The sequence below is a fragment of the Oryctolagus cuniculus genome, chromosome 15 (assembly GCF_964237555.1).
Source record: "Oryctolagus cuniculus chromosome 15, mOryCun1.1, whole genome shotgun sequence".
NCBI classification, from domain to species: Eukaryota; Metazoa; Chordata; class Mammalia; order Lagomorpha; family Leporidae; genus Oryctolagus; species Oryctolagus cuniculus.
The window spans coordinates 36,404,508-36,423,597 of NC_091446.1; the positions used below are offsets into that span (position 1 = coordinate 36,404,508).

The following is a 19,090-nucleotide window of genomic DNA, read 5'->3' on the forward strand; positions in this document are numbered from 1 at the left end:
TCTAGGTAGCCTGTTTAGTGGTACAAAGATCCCTCAGAACATTTTTAGAGTGCATCTCAATATTAAGATATTTACAAAAAATTCAAAGGCATATCATGAACATCTATGAATTAATGCACGTGTGTGTTTAAACACACACATACATGTTTATATATACACACACCACATACATACAATAGTGGATTCTCCCCACCATGGGCTCAGTGGACTCACTTGCTGGAGAAGCTGTTTTGCCTTGGTGCCTCCATTTATAGTAAAAACCACAAAGGGCTCTGGGCCTGGGACCCCATGTACCGTGACTCTGTGAGTCTGCAAACATTTTCTTTCTTCTGTGTTAAACATCTGTCAAAGAAAATCACAAGGTTTCTCATTCATTCTAAAAAAATATGGTATCTCTAGGCTATATTCAATACAGAAATGCTTATGCTTAGAAGTATATACAGAATATGTAAATACAAAAGACAAGAACGCCTTCACAACCTGAGGCATCTCAAGAGGTAGAGGAAGCAATGGTACATCTTCCTCAAGAGCCTGTTGAGGGTTTTCGGCAGCACACCACCAAAGTATGAATTTATTTTAAATCACAGTGTCTCTTTCTATTTTACTTAGAGACAGATATTATCTGAAAGGCAGGATAGTCTTTGTCCATGGCCTGACATTCCACAGTATCTACTGACTTTCATTTCCCTGGAGTGCATTGGGCATAGGAAGATGCTAAGTGCTCCACCTTTGGAGAACTTACTGTCTAGGAACATAAATAATATTACAAAAACTATGTCTGTAAGAGTATGGTAGGTGTATAACTTACAACTTTTGAGCATTTTGTGGATGAGGGTACTACAAAAAGTTCATGGGGGTGGCTATTTGGCATAGTGGTTAAGATGCCACTGGAGTACCTGCAAACCACATCATAGTGCCTGGGTTAGAATCCCAGCTCTGCTCCTGATCCCACCTGCTGCTGTGTACTCTTGGAGGCAGGGTGATGGCTCTGGTGGTTGGGTTCCTGCCCTGGATTGAGTTCCTGGCTCCTGACTTTGGCTGTTGTGGGTGTTTAGGGACTAAACCAGTGAATGGGAGATGGAGCTTTGTCTCTGTCTCTGTGTCTCTCTCTCAGCCTTTCAAATAAAATAGTTTTAAAAAGGAAAATGTGTTTTGATGTAAAGACTTTTAAACCCCATATTCAATTTCTCATAACATTTTCCATGAACTCTAAAAATATATTAGTATATATTAATTCATTCAAAATATGAATTAATTTATGGGCAGCTAACAGTGAATCAAACATTATGCCTTACTGTGGGGACTCAGGGACAAATGGGAACCTCAGTGAGCTTTGTGATTGACAAGCTGGAGGAAGAAATCCTAAAGATGCAAGCAAAAATACAACCACGCAGGCCTTTGACTAATTGGCTAAAATTCAGATTGAATCTGGCAAAATGGTGACTGGAGGTTTGACATGTTTTAGCGTGTATTTTATTTTTATTTGGGGTGGGGAGGCAATCTTGGCTTTTTCATTCTGCTTGCACAATTTATTTTCATTTGATCAGTTTTACTGAGGTAAGAATTGTGCATTATGTAAACCTATGAACTGTCACTATGTGTTTACGTGTGTGTGTGTGTGTGTATGTTTGAGAGACAGACAGAACTCAGAACTCAATCTAGGATTCCCCTGTGGATGGTAGGACCCAGTCATTTAAATGATCACCACTGCCTCCCACGTCTGTATCAGCAGGAAACTGGAATTGGGAGCTGGAGCCAGGTATGGAACCCAGGTGCTCCTATTTGGGATGTGGCCATCTTAACCAGCATCTTAACTGCTAGGCCGAATGCCTGCCCTGGCCTGTGCTATATTTTTTAAAAGGGGAAATGGTCACCAATGTTTATAGAAATCACGGTGTCCGGATTCTCTTGAAAATACAAAAGATCTGTTGACACTACATGGCAACAAACAGCTGGAGCTGAGAGCTGGATAGCAGCTGCCCTCTGAATGACCCATGAGCTCTCTGCTTTCAGTCTCTGCCCAACCCCTGAAATGCATTTCCATCATCCCCTTGTCACTTGACCCAGCTCTGGATTTTGTTATCTCTGGTATAAACTTTACCCTGAAGGCAATGGAGACCTAAGGGAGGGTTTTTAACAGGGAAGTGACACAATCAGAATAGGTTTGAGATAGCTGTGCTAGGGGGGCACCTAGAGGACAGAGGAGGACAAACCCAGAGGAAAAGAGATCAGTTAGGGACTCAATGCTGGAAGCCAGGTGAGAATGAATGACAGCCAAGGTAGCCAGGGGTAGAGCCAGATGAATAGATTTGAAAGATACTAAGGAAACAGAATCCTCACGTGGTCAATGGAGGGCCATAAGAAAGAGGGAGAAGTCAAGGATGACCTCTAGCAATGTAGGGTGATGCATGCCATGGTCAAAGAAAGTGTTTAGCAAGCAATAAATGCTGCTTCCTGGGAACCCAAGGGTGGCAGGGTGTGATACAACAGGAGCTCCTTAACTCCTAGCACACAGCTCCTACGAATCTTGGAGTCTACAGAGCAGTAAGAGCATCTCTTATTGCTGATGAGATGACTGGCAGCTGAGTAAGACCAACGCGTGATTAGGGGTGGAATTGTAAGCCCAGCTGCCAGACTCCAGGGAGACAGAGGAGATGGAGATTGAGCCAATCAGCTCTGGTCAGTGACTGGATCAGTCACATTTACACCATGAAACCTGCAGAAAAATTCCAATAATGGGGTTCTGAGAGGGTCCAGGTTGGTGAACACACCAAGGTTCTGGGAAGGTGGTCTGGATGCTCCATACCCTTGGTCCTATACCTGGTGCTATGCATCCCTTCCACTAGGCTGATCTGGAGTTGCACCTTTTAAAGGGAACTAGCAATAGTAAGCAAAGCACCTTCCTGAGTTCTGTGAGTCAGTCTAGTGTGGGAACTCCCTGAATTTATAGTGGCTCCGCCAGAAGTCCCAGGGACAAGCTGGGACTTGTGACTAGCATCTAAAGTGGGCCTGAGGCCTTAACATGGGGATGTGGCATTACCTCTAGGTAGACAGTGTTAGAACCAAATTGAGTTGTGGGAAACCCAGCTCGTGCTCAGAGTAGGAAAAGTGGTATGGAAAGACATCAGGTGTCTGGGGTGAGCAGTGTTGAGAGTCAACAGCTCACTCACTGAAGATCTGTGGGATCTTCAGCTTCCTGTGAGATACTGATGTCATGAAGCTCTGTTGTGCTCCTCTGAAAGCCTCTGATGCCTGCTCTTTGGAACTAGACGGTCCCTGCTTGTCAGTCCTCCACATAGGGCCACGGCCTAACCCTCTCCACCTTAGCTATAGTGCTGTTCTCAGCCTTGGTGGCACACTGCAGTCACCTGGCAGTCTTTAGAAACACCAATGCCTGGGGCCCACCCTGAGAGAGGGTGGTTTAATCAGTGCAGGGAGTGGATGGGCATGGGGATTTTTTTTAAAGTTCTCCAGGTGATGCAAATGTGCAGCCAAAGTTGCTATAAAGCAACGAAGCAGAAAGGAGGAAAACCCAAGAAAACAAGGTCAGGGACAGAGATAAAAGAAACTGACAGGGAGGAAGGAAGGAAGAAGGATGAAAGAAGAAAGCAGCGCTGGCTATTTGGAGGTGGCGGTGGAGGTTGTCCAAGCCAGTGCAGAAGCTGCCTTTCTTAGCTGAAGTACAGGATTGATACAGAAGTGACCAGGTTATTAAACACATCAAGAGGGTAACCAGAGGACACACTTCTAAGTGCATTTTCAATTTACAGGAAGCACAATGGAATTAACCAGCTAATTAAAGCAGCGTTTCTTGTTTAAGTGAAGCCATCCTGCATTAGTGGGTTGAGCTCTGGTTCAATGGTTCTTGAACTCTAATGGACATAGAACTTATGCAGGGAGCTGGTTAAAATTCTGATTCTGCAGCGGTAGCCCTTTTCACGGTGTCCAGCTCCCATCCCCAAGGGTGCACATTCTGCCTCTCCCCAAGCAGCAGGTTATACACTGCCAGCAATGCCTCCTGCACACCCCGATCCTGCTCTGCCTGTGACTGTTGCCCCTGGACTGCTGAAGAAGCAAAGGATTTTCCTGGTTTAACTTGAAATTTCCAGAAGTATTCAAGTGGCTCCTACTAGGATTTGGCTAACTAGCCTTCTCCCCATTTTATTTATTTGGGCTGATTTGCTTATTTAGCTTTGCCCTACTTTATTCATTTTGGCTGACTTCCCTAGCAAGCACATTAATATCTGCCTACTCATTAAGAGTATGGGATTTGGTACTAGATGGTCTTAAGTTTAATACTGTTCTGCTGCTTGCTATCTGTGTGACCTCAGATATACTTAGCACTTACCTCCCTCATCTGTGAAATGGAGATACTAATACTACCACAAGAAGTTATTAAGGGGATTGAGTTAGTACATAAGTAAAGTGCTAAGAGCCAAGTTTCATCCACTGTTTTTTTAAAAAATTTTTATTTTTATTTTTATTTATTTGACAGATAGAGTTAGAGAGAGACAGAGAGAAAGGTCTTCCTTCTGTTGGTTGGTTCACCCCCAAAATGGCTGCTACAGCCAGCGCTGCGCCAATCCGAAGCCAGGAGCTGGGTACTTCCTCCTGGTCTCCCATGTGGGTGCAGACACCCAAGCACTTGGGCCATCCTCCACTGCCTTCTCGGGCCACAGCAGAGAACTGGACTGGAGGAGGAGCAACCGGGACTAGAACCTGGTGCCCACATAGGATGCTGGCGCCACAGGTGGAGGGTTAACGAAGTGAGCCATGGTGCCGGCCCTTTTTTAAAATTTTTTAAAAATGATTTAAGAAAGAGAGTGTATGTATATGTTCCTGTTCACTGGTTTATTCGCCAAATGCCTACAACAGCTGGGACTTGGCTGGGGCTGAAGCCAGGAGCTGCAAACTCATGCCAGGTCTCCCAAGTGGGTGACAGGAACCCAATTACTTGAGCCATCACCAGAGCCTCCCAGGTTCCACACCAGCAGGAAATTGGAGTCTAGAACCTGAGCCAGGAATTAAACCCAGGCACTCCAGTGTGGGACCTCTCAGCAAAATGCCCACTCTCACTATTGTTATTATTTTTATAGCTGCCTAATTAATGACTCTCACTGGCCACTTTGTTGTACGACAAAAAAGTCCACCTTCAGTATAGCGATCTCCACAAACACGCTGAGCAGAACAGAAGTTAATTACCAAAGAGGCTGGCAAGGCACTGCCTGAGGGATTTTCTTCCATCCTTCTGCTGTTTATGAATAAACTGGAGATTTCCAAGACTTCATTGTGGAGGTTTCGCAGCTGAAGATGTCGATATCCTGGAATAATGCACAATTGGGAGACGCTTGTTAACACACACTGTTGAACTCTGCAAAGACGACACGCCAATGAAATCAGCAAATGACAGGCAGAAATGGCCCCTAAAAAGGGCTGCGGAGGGCAAGTCCAATGCCTTTCAGCAAGAGAATGCTGCCCTCTGCCCTCTGGAGAGGGTCCTGGGCCACCCAGGGGGGATCAATTTTTCCACATTCTACTGTTTCTAACTTAGACTCAAAACCAGAAAACCTCAGACTCAAAAGGCTGTGGGACAATCTGATCTTTTTGATACTAAAGCATCTACAGATGCCGTTTGACAAACATTCTGTCTTAGAGACACTTTAGTGATGCTCCAGTAATAGATTTGTTAACTAAGTCATAGTGTGAGTACTGTATGTATAAGATGGAATAATATGCAGCCACCAAAAGCAGTAATGTGGATGTATAGTTACTAACAAAACAAATTGTTCACTATATATTTTAGTAGGTGAAAATCAGTAAGTTGCAAAATGCTAAAATTAGCAGGAAGCCAATTTATTCAAAATATATCTGTATGCTCATGTGTTATATACATGGACAGAGAAAGCTTGGAAAAGATGTGCAGCAAGAGGGATTATGTTGAAGAGATGGAAAATGGATAATTTTTTTAAAAGATTGCTTTTGTAGCTCTGTATTTTTTTCTTAATTCTATAATAACTGTGAGGGATGAACTGTGTTTCCCCCATTGTACCCCTGCTACTCGTATGCTGAAAACTTAACCTTTAGTATCTCAGCATGTGACTGTATTGGGAGACAAGACTTTTAACCGGGTTACAATCAGGATCATTAGCGTGGGCCCTCATCCAACATGACTGGTGGCCTTTTAAGAAGATGAAATGAGGACACAGCTGGAGACATTAGACATGTGCACAGAGACCAAGTAAGACTACGAGAGGACACAGCCAGAGGGTGGCCAGTGGCAAGCCAAGGAGGGGGCCTCTGAAGAGAATACACCTGCTGACACTTTGTGATCTTCCAGCGTCAGAACTATGAGACAATAATTTATGTTATTGTGTTCTGCTTCGGAGGTCCCAGCAAACACACACAGTGGTGGGCGGCTACTGGCACAACGGAAAGAGAGAACTAGGAGGAGACCAAGGAGGAGACTGTAATGTGTTTGTGGGGCTCAGAGGATGGCAGCTTGGTGTGGCTAGAGGAGGAGAACCTTGGTACTCAAAGTAGATCATCAGAGTCAGCATCTGTGGGAGTGTGTTAGAAAGGGAGAATCTGGGGCCGATGCTGTGGTGCAGCAGGTTAACACCCTGGCCTGAAGCGCCAGCATCCCATATGGGCACTGGTTCGAGTCCCGGCTGCTCCTCTTCTGATCCAGCTCTCTGCTATAGCCTCGGAAAGCAGCAGAAGATGGCCCAAGTCCTTGGACCCTGCACCCACGTGGGAGACCTGGAAGAAGCTCCTGGCTCCTGGCTCTGGATCAGTGCAGTTCTGGCCATTGTGGGCATCTGGGGAGTGAACCAGCGGATGGAAGACCTCTCTCTCTCTCCTCTTCTTTCTCTCTCTGCCTCTCCTCCCTCTGTGTAACTCTAACTTTCAAATAAATAAATAAATCGTAAAAAAAAAAAAAAAAAAAGAAAAAGAAAGGGAGAATCTTGAGTATTACCCAGGCCTGCTGAATCAGGATCAGCACATTTTTACCAAGAGCCTCCAGGGATTCCTACACATATCAAAATTTGAGAAGCAATGCCCAGGCCAGGTGCAATAGGCCAAAATTTCTTGGAGGGCCACACAAAGCCAATGTGGAAGCCAATAGCTCCGGCCTTTGCTCAGGAGTTTCCATCTTTGCCCTAATCTGCACCTAACACTCATCCCCCATGTGTAACACTGGACATCCGCCCCGCTCGCCTATGCCACTACCACACCCTGAAGCTCCCGCCCTTTGCTTTCCTCTCCTTACATCAGTGCCTGCTTTCAAAGTGCCAGGGTTAACTGTGGGTGCTCTTGGGAATTTTATTCTACCTCTTTTTAAAGCCTTGAGTGGAATGATTCTCTGGGCGGTTACTGCTGAACTGTTGTTTTCCACAACTGCGAAACGAAGAAACACAAGGTCTTCAAAGTGAACCCGGAACAGAAACTGTTCGTTCCACATGGGGTTCAGGGTGTTTCGGTGGATGGGCTTCGTGCGGAAATGGCAGCTGTCCAGGGGCATGCCCAGGACGTCCACTTCAATGCACGGGCTTCCTGTGCTGTTACTGGGGCACACGTTTTGACCAGAGACAATCTGAAGGGGGAAGAAAAGAGTCAAAGTCACTGCAGACGAAAGGAAAACAAAGATGACCTCTGCACCTCACCTCTTCCCTCCACGGAGAAAACCAGACTGGACAAGGTCAAAGATGAATAAAACTACTGAGCCAAGAAAAGTGATTATAATCAGGTGACCCCATGGCTGGAATCATGTGAAAAGCCGATTTTTGTCAACGGCATTCGCTTAGCTGTGACCTTTGAATTGCCAAGACTTCAAATATCTTCAAAGCCAAGTAATTAAGATGAAATTGTTTCTCATAGGAGAGAGCAGGAGACCTTAGGAAAAGAAAAGTTGCTAATATTCTGCTCAAAATGCTGCAGGAGTACTTTCTACAACTTCAATTCCTTTTCCTTGAATAGTTTAGTTTTGGAACACCTCACAGGGTATATGTTGCTAAAATGAATTTATAGCTTTCTGTAAACAGATAAAATGCCACTCGACTCTAACTCAACTGGTCAAAGAGAAAAGGGACTATTGTCCTACTGTCTTAGGGAAAGAAAGAAAAGCAGTTCGGATGGCAGGAAAATCTGAAAATGCGGTTGTCCCAGGGGACTGGGGTGTCCTGCGCGGAGGGCTGCTTGCCATTCTTCCCGCGGAGGGAGAGACGAGATCTAAAGGAGGAGGGAGGAGATGACCTTGACCACCCTCCCTCTCTTTCCTATCCTCCATGCTGCTTTTCTTTCTCTGTTCACTAGGAGGGAGCAAAAGAGCTTGAAATTGAAGTGAAGAGTTAGGGCTGCTGTGTTCTTAAGCAGAATCGGTACAGTTTAATAAGCTAATAGGTGACAAAAGCAATAGAAGACAGACGCAAGCAAGACAAAGATTAACCAAAAGGGGGAAAGGTGCTTAATTGTTTCTGTATATTCATGCCAGTTCGTCTGATCCTACAGCTTGTTGGAGCTTATGAGGAAATGACTCTACTCATGGTTGTGGGGCAGACAGAACTACATCAGCAGTGCCCCTGGTGAAGGGGACCTCACAGCTCCACCACAGTTCCGCCTATGTCTAACCAGGGTACAAGATATCACTTTGGGAACTAAATCTGCACCCTCGGTGACATGACAGCTTCGTAAGGCCTTGAATTCAAAATCTGTTCCTACTCCGGACATGTGATGATGAGTGCCCTACTTACAGTTAAAGAGTAGACAGCAGGCTCCATGTTGTCCAGATCCCTTTCCAGTGGAGAAAACTTCTGGTACATGGGACAGCTCTTGTCCCACAGAACTGGGGGTTTCAAAACATAACCGCAGCCACCATTTGCCTCAAACATCGCAGCATTTAAATGCAAAGGGAGATCTGCAAAACAGAGAGAGCCAATATTTCCTGCTACTCTGTCATTTGAGAGTTGTAAATTTAAAGTTCGAGAAAATCTTGCATTGATTTTCCCTAAGCTCGAGCCTGAAGAAGACATCATCATCCACTCATCCCATAGACTGATGAGTGCCTACTCTGTGCCAGGCTGTTAGGCGCTGGAAGAGGAAGCCAGGAACAAGAGAGAAAAAGCCCTGTACTCCTGGAGCTCACAGCCTGTGGGTGAGCCAAGTGTTTCCACCACAACCAGTTCTGCCACTTAAAATCTCTTGCAAATAAAATTTACCACATCCATTTGAAAAGTCTTGTATATTGCCTCATTTTATACTGATTTTTGGAAAGAAATAATGGTATTTCTTTATCTCCAAACACCAAACCATGCAGATAATTATATGGTCAGCTCTTGCTATTTTATATGTAAGCTAAGGGGTGGGCATCGTAGCAGAGTGAGGACACCTGCATCTCAGAGCACCGGTTCAAGTCCCAGATACTCCATTTCTGAGCCAGCTCCCTGCTAATGCATCCTGGGAGGCAGTAGATGATGGCTCAAGTACTTTGGTTCCTGGAACCCATGAGAGAGATCTGGAAGAATTTCCAGGCTTTGTCCTGGCCCAGCCTTGGTTTCTGTGGGCATCTGATGAGCAAACCAGTAGATGAGAGATCTCCCTGTCAGTCTGCATTTTCAAAGGAATTTTAAAACAATTTAGAACACAAAATGCAAGAAAGTTTTAATTATACAAGAACCCATAGAAAAATAGCTAGAAAAATAACTTCTTGAAATATCAATTTCAACCCATTAATCACAAAACTTCTGTCTCTTTTTAAATTGTAGTTAAATACGAAAAAAGTCATCACATATGATTCACATCATGTCCACAATCCCCTCAACCATAAACTTCAGAAATCTTCACAAAGGCTCTGAGTTTTTTGGGGCCAAATTTTATTTGGCAGAGTTCTCTGATGAATGATCCAATACCTGCACTGTTTCTGGACTCTTACACACTCACACGCTCATGTGATGGCTCCAGTCTGTATCAAAGTTTCCCAAATGAGCAAAAAGTTTATGGGACACACCTGCTGAACGTTTCCTCTGATAGATTCCTTCCATGTACGGCCTGAACTTTGCTCTATGGACCAACATCAAGGAAAAGTGTGGTAAGTGCTTTGGAGCAAGAAGTTGGCTTTTGTGTCTTCTGTGTGTGAAATAGTTCCGTGTATGTGGGGTTGGCCTGGCTTGTGTGCAGGGATTCCTGGGCTAACATGTCTGAGACATACGAAAGCTCCTTGGGTATTGGGGTCAAGTCCGTGCACTGCACCCCATCTTTCTTTAACGTCCTGATGGGACCAACTCATGGTAGCCCTGTGGTCTCATCTGCAGAGGCAGAAAATCCTCTTCTTTGGCCACTCTGTGACAGGAACGTTGACATGGCTAGGATGGCTAAGAGGGTGAGGCAGACTGGCTCAACAGAGAGGAGCAAATATGAAATAGACATATAAAAATACTTCAAAAGCTCCTGGAACATGGAATTCAGATAGATTTATATAGGTATCAAAATTTTTTTGAAACCCATATAGTTTTTTTTTTCACAATACACATTTTCAGGAACTTTAAAAAAATCTCTTTGTATATTAATAACAGGAATAGTAGCTCATACTTTCTGCACTCTTGGACTCCCACTCACTCATGAGTAGATTCTTTTAGTATTCCCATTTTTATAGATAAGAACACTGAGGCACTAGGAAGTAGAAACATCCAAGGCACACAGCTGGTAAGTGGTGGGAACAAGGATTCCAACCCAGATGGCTGGAACTAAGGCCCCTCCTCCTGACACTGAACCACATAATACGATAATGTATGAGAGTCCCTATTCTAGCATTTGGTGCCCAGTGAATGGAAATTATATTATGATCATGCTACTTATGGTTTGAAGTCTGATTTCATTAGCACTCTATCTGTCCTAATAGCTTTCCAAAAATGTAAAGCACGTTTTTTGTTGACAAAGATCTCATTTAGTGACCCAATATGTAAAACTGATCCATGTGGAGCCACTCAATTTTAAATAAAGAGGAGGCTTCACATTTAGCTCTCCTCCTGTTCCCTGGGAATGGTCCCAGAAATTCATCTGGGGTTATTATTTGAAAACCCCTGTTCCAGCCAAGTGAGAGGGCAGGCATGAATCAGTGTCGCCCTATGATCTCTCTACATCTCATACACGATGGTGGTAGGCCAAGAATACCTTTGCCTTTATAGTCTTCTACTCATTTGGAGGCCCTGTTGTAAGTGGACACCACAATCATACTATTTTCCCTGCATTTGGGAGCTCAATGTGTTCTGCTGCACTGAAGGATGGCCCAAGAAGTAGCAAATCCCTGTGTCTTGTTTGCCTGGGGCTCCCTTTGCCATTGGTGGAGCCGGCGTGTCTGCACTGCACTTGGCACTAAAGAAGATTGGGCATATCCCAAACCGAATGCATTTCCATTTCCTTGATAAAATTGCTTTGCTAGTTATTTCAGTTTACTTAAAATATTTTGGTATCAAGGGTGCCAGTGGACGCAGAACCACAGACTGGGCCAGAGATGTGATCCTACAAGCCACTCGGGAAAGATTGAAAAGAAATGGAAACTGACATTTTTACAACTTTCACCCCCAAAGTATTTCACTATTATTTCCATTTGCGAGCCCAAATCATACTGTTTTTATAATTTATCAAACACACTTTATGATGGTTAATATTTGTGGAATGCTCTTCATGTGCCAAGAGCTATGCTAAATATTGTCCTTCATCCACATCATCTTATTTCATTTCAATAGAAAGATGTGTATGCGACAAGGGCCAAAACAAACAAACAAACAAAAAAGACTGCTATCTCTAAGCAGATGTCTTTGAGGTCAGTCACAACTGGGTACTGTCGGCATCAGCACTGAGTAGCTAGCTGGCTGGTCCCAGAGCTAAAGCTGCGGTTTGACCTCCGCTGGAGTCAGGGTTGTGCTGTGGTTTATGGTTCAGCACAGTTAGTTAGTATCTGATACAGTTCACGTGAGAGGAATGATAAGGGCTGCTCACTGCTTGACTGTTTTGTTTAAAGGAGACTGTGGTTTTGATTGTGCTTCTAGGAAACATTCTTTATGGAGTCTTTCCTTACCTCCTGTAGCTTCCCTGCTGCCCTCTAAAACAGCATGGAAACAAAATGCTTTATCCTCCAAACTCCCAGAGTCCTTGGACTTCTCATTGCAAGCCATCCTGTGACCTTGGGCTAATTGTTCATCTGAGAAACGGGGATCATGACGGTACCTGCACCTTGGGGTGTTGTGAAAATTAAACGAGATCAGGGTACACCCGATATAAAGGGTCAGGTATTCACAGTGCCAGGAGCACGGTGAGCATGCAGGAAGTGGTAGCTCCCTCTGGAGGCTCAGGCCTGGTGTCACAGTCTCGTAGATTATGGAAACATGAACACCGCTCTCTCTCTTCCTGCAATTCACATCCTTGTTATCCCTTGAATAGCTACTGTTAAGGTACTTCCCTTTATTCTCCTTTTCACATTTCAAAGTGGTGACAAGAATGTAAAAAAGAAAAAACGGTTTTAACTCACAGCATGTTAGACAATTTTTTTTTTTTTGGCTGCAAGAATTGCATAGTGAGACAGGTTCTAAGTAGCATTAGGAGATCCCTGCTCAGAAATATTTTTATAAACCAAGTGGGCACAGCTCTAGTTTTTGCTTAAAAAGTGCTTTTCAAAAATGGGAGCAAGGGGTGGTGTTCAATCTAGTGATTAAGATGCCCACTTCCTGCACTAGAGTGCTTGGGGCTGGTTCCTGGCCTTGGCTCCTGAGTCTAGCTTCTTGCTAACGCAGACACTGGGAAGCAGTGGTGATGGCTCAAGTAGTTCAATTCCTGCCACCCACATGGGAGACCTGGACTGAATTCTTGGCTCCCAGCTGTGGCCCCAGCCCAGTCAGCTCAGGCATTTGGGGCTGAACCCATGCATGGAGGCTCTCTAACCTGCTCACCCCCCCCTTCTCTGCCTCACAACCAAATCAGTTTAAAAAGGGAGGAGGCAGGGCCAGAAGACTTTGGAGGCCCCTTCGAGGTTCTTCTCTATCACCTGAACTATGAAGTCTCAGGGCCACAGTTCAGTATCAAACACCCTTGCTTTCCGCCCTCTGTATTTTGACCCTGGGGTTCTGTGTGTAGCAGTCTGGAAGCTCCTCCCATTGAAACAATGGTGCTTGTCAGCCGCATTTACTGCAAGGTCAGATACAAAGGAGAGAGGGGAGGCTGCGCCCATTACCGTCCGTCTGGTAGTTGAGGGCCACGAGCTGTATCCCATGGAGCCAGAACATGAGGGGGCTGGGGTTGGAGGAGTCGATGCGGGTGGCGGCCGGGTAGGTCCTGAGCAGCTGACAGGCGGTGTGCTGGATCAGCTTCTGCGAATACCTGCGGCACAGCCGTTTGGCGGCATTTTCGTTCAGCGACGAGATGTGGTAGCATCGGGGAGTTCGAATGAGAGCGCTGAGCGACGTGGCGGGGTTCAGAGCGGAGGGCGTCTCCTCCCAGTTCTGGCGAATGCCTTCACAGAAACCTAAACCCCCCCACAAAAGATGAGGCTCAGGTTAGGGGTAAAAACCCCATCCTTTCCCAAGGGAAACCCGCACAGCTTCCCAGCAAACAGGTGTAACACAGAAAGACAGCAGAAGTCAGCTCATCACCCTGAAACATACAGCTACAGAGTTGTAAAATGAGTGTGTGGGGGGCGCAGCGTTGTGGCATAGCGAGTTAAGCCACCACCTGGGAAGCTGCATGCCACAGGAGTGCAGGCTGGAGTCCCGGCTGCTCCGCTCCTAATCCAGCTCCCTGCTAAGGTGTCTGGGAAAGCAGCAGAAGATGGTCTGAGCGATTGGGCCCCTGCACTCACATGGGAGACCTGGATGGAGTTCCAGGCTCCTGGTTTTGACCTAGCCCAGTCCCAGCTGTTGTGGCCATTTGGGGAGTGAACCAGTAGATGGAAGATCTCTCTTGCTCTCTTGGTAACTTTGCCTAATAAATAAATAAATAACCTTTAAAGATAAAATGAGGCCGGCGCCGTGGCTCACTAGGCTAACCCACCACCTAGTGGTGCCGGCACACTGGGTTCTAGTCCCGGTCGGGGCGCAGGATTCTGTCCCGATTGCCCCTCTTCCAGGCCAGCTCTCTGCTGTGGCCTGGGAAGGCAGTGGAGGATGGCCCAAGTGCTTGAGCCCTGCACCCCATGGGAGACCAGGAGAAGCACCTGGCTCCTGCCTTCAGATCAGCGTGGTGCGCCGGCCACAGCGCGCCAGCCGTGGTGGCCATTGGAGGGTGAACCAATGGCAAAGGAAGACCTTTCTCTCTGTCTCTCTCTCTCACTATCCACTCTGCCTGTCAAAAAAAAAAAAAAAAAAAAAAGAGTAGCAGTACTGATTTGAATTAAAAGCCTGGGCATCCCTGGCCTCAGGACCTCACTGTGCCATAGGTATACTCCCACAAATACACAGCAAAATAAAAATTAAAAACTGGAAGCAATCCAAGTATTCGACCAGCAAGGAGGTAACTAAATCAATGAAATGCTTAAATAAATATCTACCCAATGGAATACCACACAGGCATTAAACAGAGTAAGGCAGACACATGTACAGAAAGTTATGTGAAAAGTTATAGCAAGTATAAAAGTTATACAAATATGTTCATATTCCATTTGGATCATCTTAAAAAGGCATTTATTTTTCTTGAAGAAAACACAATAAACTTAACAGTGGTTACCTCTGAGGAGCAGCACCAGGACACTGAGAGAGGAAAGATTTTTAATAATATTCTGTATTGTTTGAGCTTTTAACTATGAGGATTTATTACTTTCACAATAAAAAGTAATTAGAAATAAAATGGATATATCATCTGGCGTTACAATGGCAAAGAGAGCAGTTTCCAAGAACCACCAGAATGTTCCCAGGTGCCTTCAATTCTTACTTTTGAGGCAAATAGTATGAGGGCATGTTCAATGAAATGCTATTTGTAGTAAGTTCAAAGTGAAAATTAGCAGTTTTAAAGACATTTATACCACACTTGGACAATGAGAACATTCACGAAAATAAAAAAGGAATTAAAAACTTCGACAGTGAAATATCCTAACCATGGCACATGCAGAATCAAGCAAAAATATTGTAAGAAGGTGACTTTACTTTTTCCAGATGTTTTGTTAAACGATGCTGTCTCCCCTGGGCTCATTCTGCCCGGATTGTTGCCAAAAATGGACTTCCTGCTTTTCCTTTCTTTTCCTCTGCTAGAGCCAGATGCATTTAGAGTTGACAGCCCTGTTCCCATAAAATGAAAATAAATAAGCCAAAAACTCCAGGCAAGGGAACTCAACATTTTCCATCCCTGTTCATGTTTATTTTGAAGTTCTACTACTCCCTTATAACCCAGCTCAGAAGATCTGCTAGCATTTTTAGCACCATTAATAATAGTATCGGAGGCAATTATAGCAAAGTTTTTATCTCTGCAATAAAAATGATGTGCTTCTAACCTCAAAGTCATACATGTACCTGATTGGTTGTATACCAGAGAGATTTTGAAAAATTCCATGAGAAGAAAGTGCTGCAATCACTATTTAATTGTCAGGGCCTAATTACTCAATTTTGGGAGATTAAAAGAAATAATTCTGGGACTGGCACTGTGGTGTAGTGAGCTAAGCCGCCAGCATTCCATATGGATGCCGGTTCATGTCCCAGCTGCTCCTCTTCTAAGCTAGCTCTCTGCTAATGGCCAGGGAAAGCAGTGGAAGACGGCTCAAGTGCTTGGGCCCCTTGCACCTGCTTGGGAGACCCGGAAGAAGCTCCTGGCTCCTGGCTTTGGATCGGCTCAGCTCTGGCCTTTGTCGACATCTGGGGAGTGAACCAGCGGATGGAAGACCTTTCTCTCTGTCTGTAACTCTCTCAAATAAATAAATAAATAATCTTAAAAAAAAAAAAAATGGTTCCTATTGTCCCAGGTTAAATTCATGCCAGTGAGGCTTGACCTCTGTTCCTCAATTTCCTTATCTACAGAATGGGTGTGATTATAGGAGCTCACCCATAGGTTAGTCTGAGGAGTCTGTGGGGAATCAACTAAGATGATAATGCGTTTTCATGGCTTCTCCTTCTTGCCTTGTGCCCAACCATTCCCTGGGTGCCCCATGACTGTCACAGTGCCTTCAGCACAGCAGGAGTTCAGGACATATTTGCTGAATAAGGAAATGAATGCACTTCACACAGACCTGGCTCCAGTGTGACAAGGAGGATGACAAAGCACCAGTGATCTACAAGTCTACAAGTACGTACACCTTTGAGTCATTCATCAAGCTGAAGCAGCATTTAGGAAGTCCTCTTAAAGATGAAAATGCACCTTCCAAGAACAGAATTAGAGAAGACAGGCTGGAGTATTGTTAAGAACATAACTTTAGGGGTTGGCATTGTGGCGTAGGGAGGTAAGCCACTGTGTGGAATGCAAAAAAAAAAAAAAAAAAAAAAAATCTTAGAAAAGAGAACATAGACTTTAAAGAGAGGAAATTGAGGCCCAGAGAGGGGAATTATTGGGGTCAAGCTCACAGAGCATGGTAGTCACAAGTCCAGATCTCTGACCAGTGATCATGCCATCTCTAATATTTCTCATAGAATGCTGTACTGTAACTGTGGATAACTAGAGTCCCTGTAGGTACCTGAGCACATGCCTGTACATGCAAGCAGTTCCCAGAAGAGACACCATGATGACTTTAAGAGTCCCGGTACTTCACAGGGAACCCTGGCCTTGTGACTTTGGACCATGCATGGCAAAGGGGAGCGGGAAGAGCTGGCCAGGTTGAGTGCTCTGTGCAATGGCCTGGAAGCTGCAAAGACTGTGATGTGTATAGGAGAGTGAGGGACACAGGGGGCTGGCGGGAAGTAGCTGGAAACTGAGTTGTAGGGCGAGATGATAAAAACGCCGGGTCCTCCCATTTTCCTCTTAGAAGAGCACAAAATACAGGTCAGTTCACAAAGTGAATGTAACTGAGAAAGAAACCCTATGCGAAAGCAGGTATGGAAGTATGGAGGGATGCGTCCTTAAAGACAAGACAGTGTGACGGAAAGAACAGGACGCAGGGAGCTGAACGTGATCATGGGGGTCTCCGTTACTCGTGGGGGCCTCAAACCACATGATCTTTGAGTCCCTCACTGCTCTGAAGTTTTTTTTTTTTTTTTGGCATATGACTCCTGGGAAGGGAATTTGGAAGGACGAAAAGTGAAATACATTGAAATTATAACACAGCAAAATCAAAATCAATGCTGCAGCCACTGAACATTTTATGGTATTTTCTTCATGGTCATCAGAACAGCCATGGTAACAATAAATATTTTAAAGGTGTTCCAGCAGCGATTCTGGCAGCACAACTCAGTTATTTGGAGAAAGGAAATAAAGTTGGGGAAAGAAAAATGTAAGACATTTCAATTACTTAGAAAGCATTAAAGTACAGTATGCCTGTAGGAATGTGTGCTACATAAACACTTTAGAAAAAAACAACATACTTGGACTTTTAAAAATAAGCCAAACCACCAGGCGCTTAGCCTATGCCTCAAGTCAGAAGCGGCAGCAAACGAGCCCTTGACCTCTCTGTGATTCTCTATTGGCACAGAATCTTTATCTTTCGCGCTGATTTCAGACGTCTTTGGGGATCTGCGCTCCTCATCTACTCTGCGCTCCAGAAGCCAAGACAAAGCCAGTGGAGCGGCTTGGCGGTTGCATCAGCTGCACTTCTAAGGCATAAGAGTTGCAGCGAGCAGGAGCCTCGCACGGAGTGGGCTTCATACAGGATCCCTCGGGGAAGGCCAGGCCGGCCAGGTGAGCAAATGTGACCCAACGTACTTGTGTGACCTAAGGTCATGACCTCTGAAACGGAAGCGAGGCGTCTAAGTCCCGGCATTCCTCTGAAATCTCTGCTGGCTATGCGGCCGTTCATCTCTGCCTTGACACGAGCGGACGAGCAGCTAGCAGACAAGTAGCAGCAGCTGCCAGCAGTTTAAAGACAGTTTACGGGAGAAAGCTTAACAGGAACAAAGTTCGATTTATGGTATATTTGTTCCTTCGAGGGTGTGAAAAGGCCACCGGTGCCTCATTTTTTTTAATAGTCCAACACCTCTGTCTCATTTTTCCAGGTGCAGTGTGAGAAGTGGGGTTTAAGACGTGCTCTGGGGGCCGGAACCCGCATTCAGCTCATCTTGGGAAGAGGAAGGCAGGTGTGTGAACGCCCCCCTCTAGACCGTGGCCACATACCCTGTTTACCAACACTCAGGCTGCCCCTCCAAACCAGCCCTCCCTTGTCCACAGACAGCCTGTGCAAGGGAATCCCTTTTCTCGGGACAAAGAAATGAATTTTACTGACTTCCATAATTTATGGGCTTCCCTGCTTGCCCCCCGTCTTCTGGGGTCCCGTCTATGAGCCATCTGATTGGATGAATACATTGACCATGCTCCCTGACAAGAAGGGCACTGCTGATGTTGTGTTTTAAAATGGAGACAGTATAACCCCTACCTCTTAGAATTAGTGAGAGTCATCAAGGAGAGGACCTCCATAAAACACTTAGCACAAACTTCGATACTTAAGTAGTTAATATATTTAATTATTAGATTTCCTTTGTTTTTATCGTTGTTATTAACTATTATGCAAGGAAACTGTGTGGTCTGGAAATGAACATCTTATACTGTTTTTCCTCATAAACACCAAAGCCAATGATAATCATAACAGATATTTAGAGAGTGTTAATACGATGATTTCAGCAACATGATTTCTTTATTTTGGTAGCATTCACAGTGCCCACTGAACTAAACAATATATTTTCATCCTGTGGTGCAGTTAAGTGTTAGAGATGATCTTGCCCATTCTTACCTGGAAATTTCACAGCTTGGCAATAGATGACGAGGTCAGAAAGCTCTGGTGCAATCTGTCTGCTTTCTTTTTTATTTTGAGGAAGATAAAATTCCTCTCCCAGTTCCATGTCATACACCTACCAAGGGGAAATGATACCCTTTTACATGGAAGATTTATGCTGGTTCCCCCAAAGTCCCAAAGCTCATTACCTGCACTTGGCTGCCACCAGGAGAGTTTCCCCCTGCTCTGTAATTATCCATACATTCG

At 44.9% G+C, this 19,090-nt stretch overlaps 1 protein-coding gene and 1 long non-coding RNA gene across 16 annotated transcripts in view; one reads left to right on the forward strand and one right to left on the reverse strand.

Moving 5' to 3' along the window:
- PLCE1 (phospholipase C epsilon 1) overlaps positions 1–19,090 on the reverse strand; it is a 352,529-nt gene that overhangs the window by 26,004 nt on the left and 307,435 nt on the right. For 14 of the 15 annotated variants that reach the window (XM_070057584.1, XM_051823417.2, XM_070057580.1 and 11 more), the window contains 7 exons: positions 18,842–18,959; positions 15,126–15,257; positions 13,223–13,513; positions 8,751–8,914; positions 7,333–7,594; positions 5,203–5,321; positions 214–342 (listed from right to left, as the gene is read on the reverse strand). In XM_070057584.1, the coding sequence (XP_069913685.1) occupies positions 214–342; positions 5,203–5,321; positions 7,333–7,594; positions 8,751–8,914; positions 13,223–13,513; positions 15,126–15,257; positions 18,842–18,959 (1,215 nt within the window). The remainder of the gene's footprint in view (positions 1–213; positions 343–5,202; positions 5,322–7,332; positions 7,595–8,750; positions 8,915–13,222; positions 13,514–15,125; positions 15,258–18,841; positions 18,960–19,090) is intronic. The other variant, XR_011382357.1, reaches the window with a different exon arrangement.
- LOC127484156 (uncharacterized) lies at positions 8,909–18,302 on the forward strand. The gene is made up of 4 exons (XR_007910925.2): positions 8,909–10,084; positions 16,131–16,254; positions 17,591–17,796; positions 18,111–18,302. It is a non-coding gene; the product is annotated as an uncharacterized lncRNA (long non-coding RNA).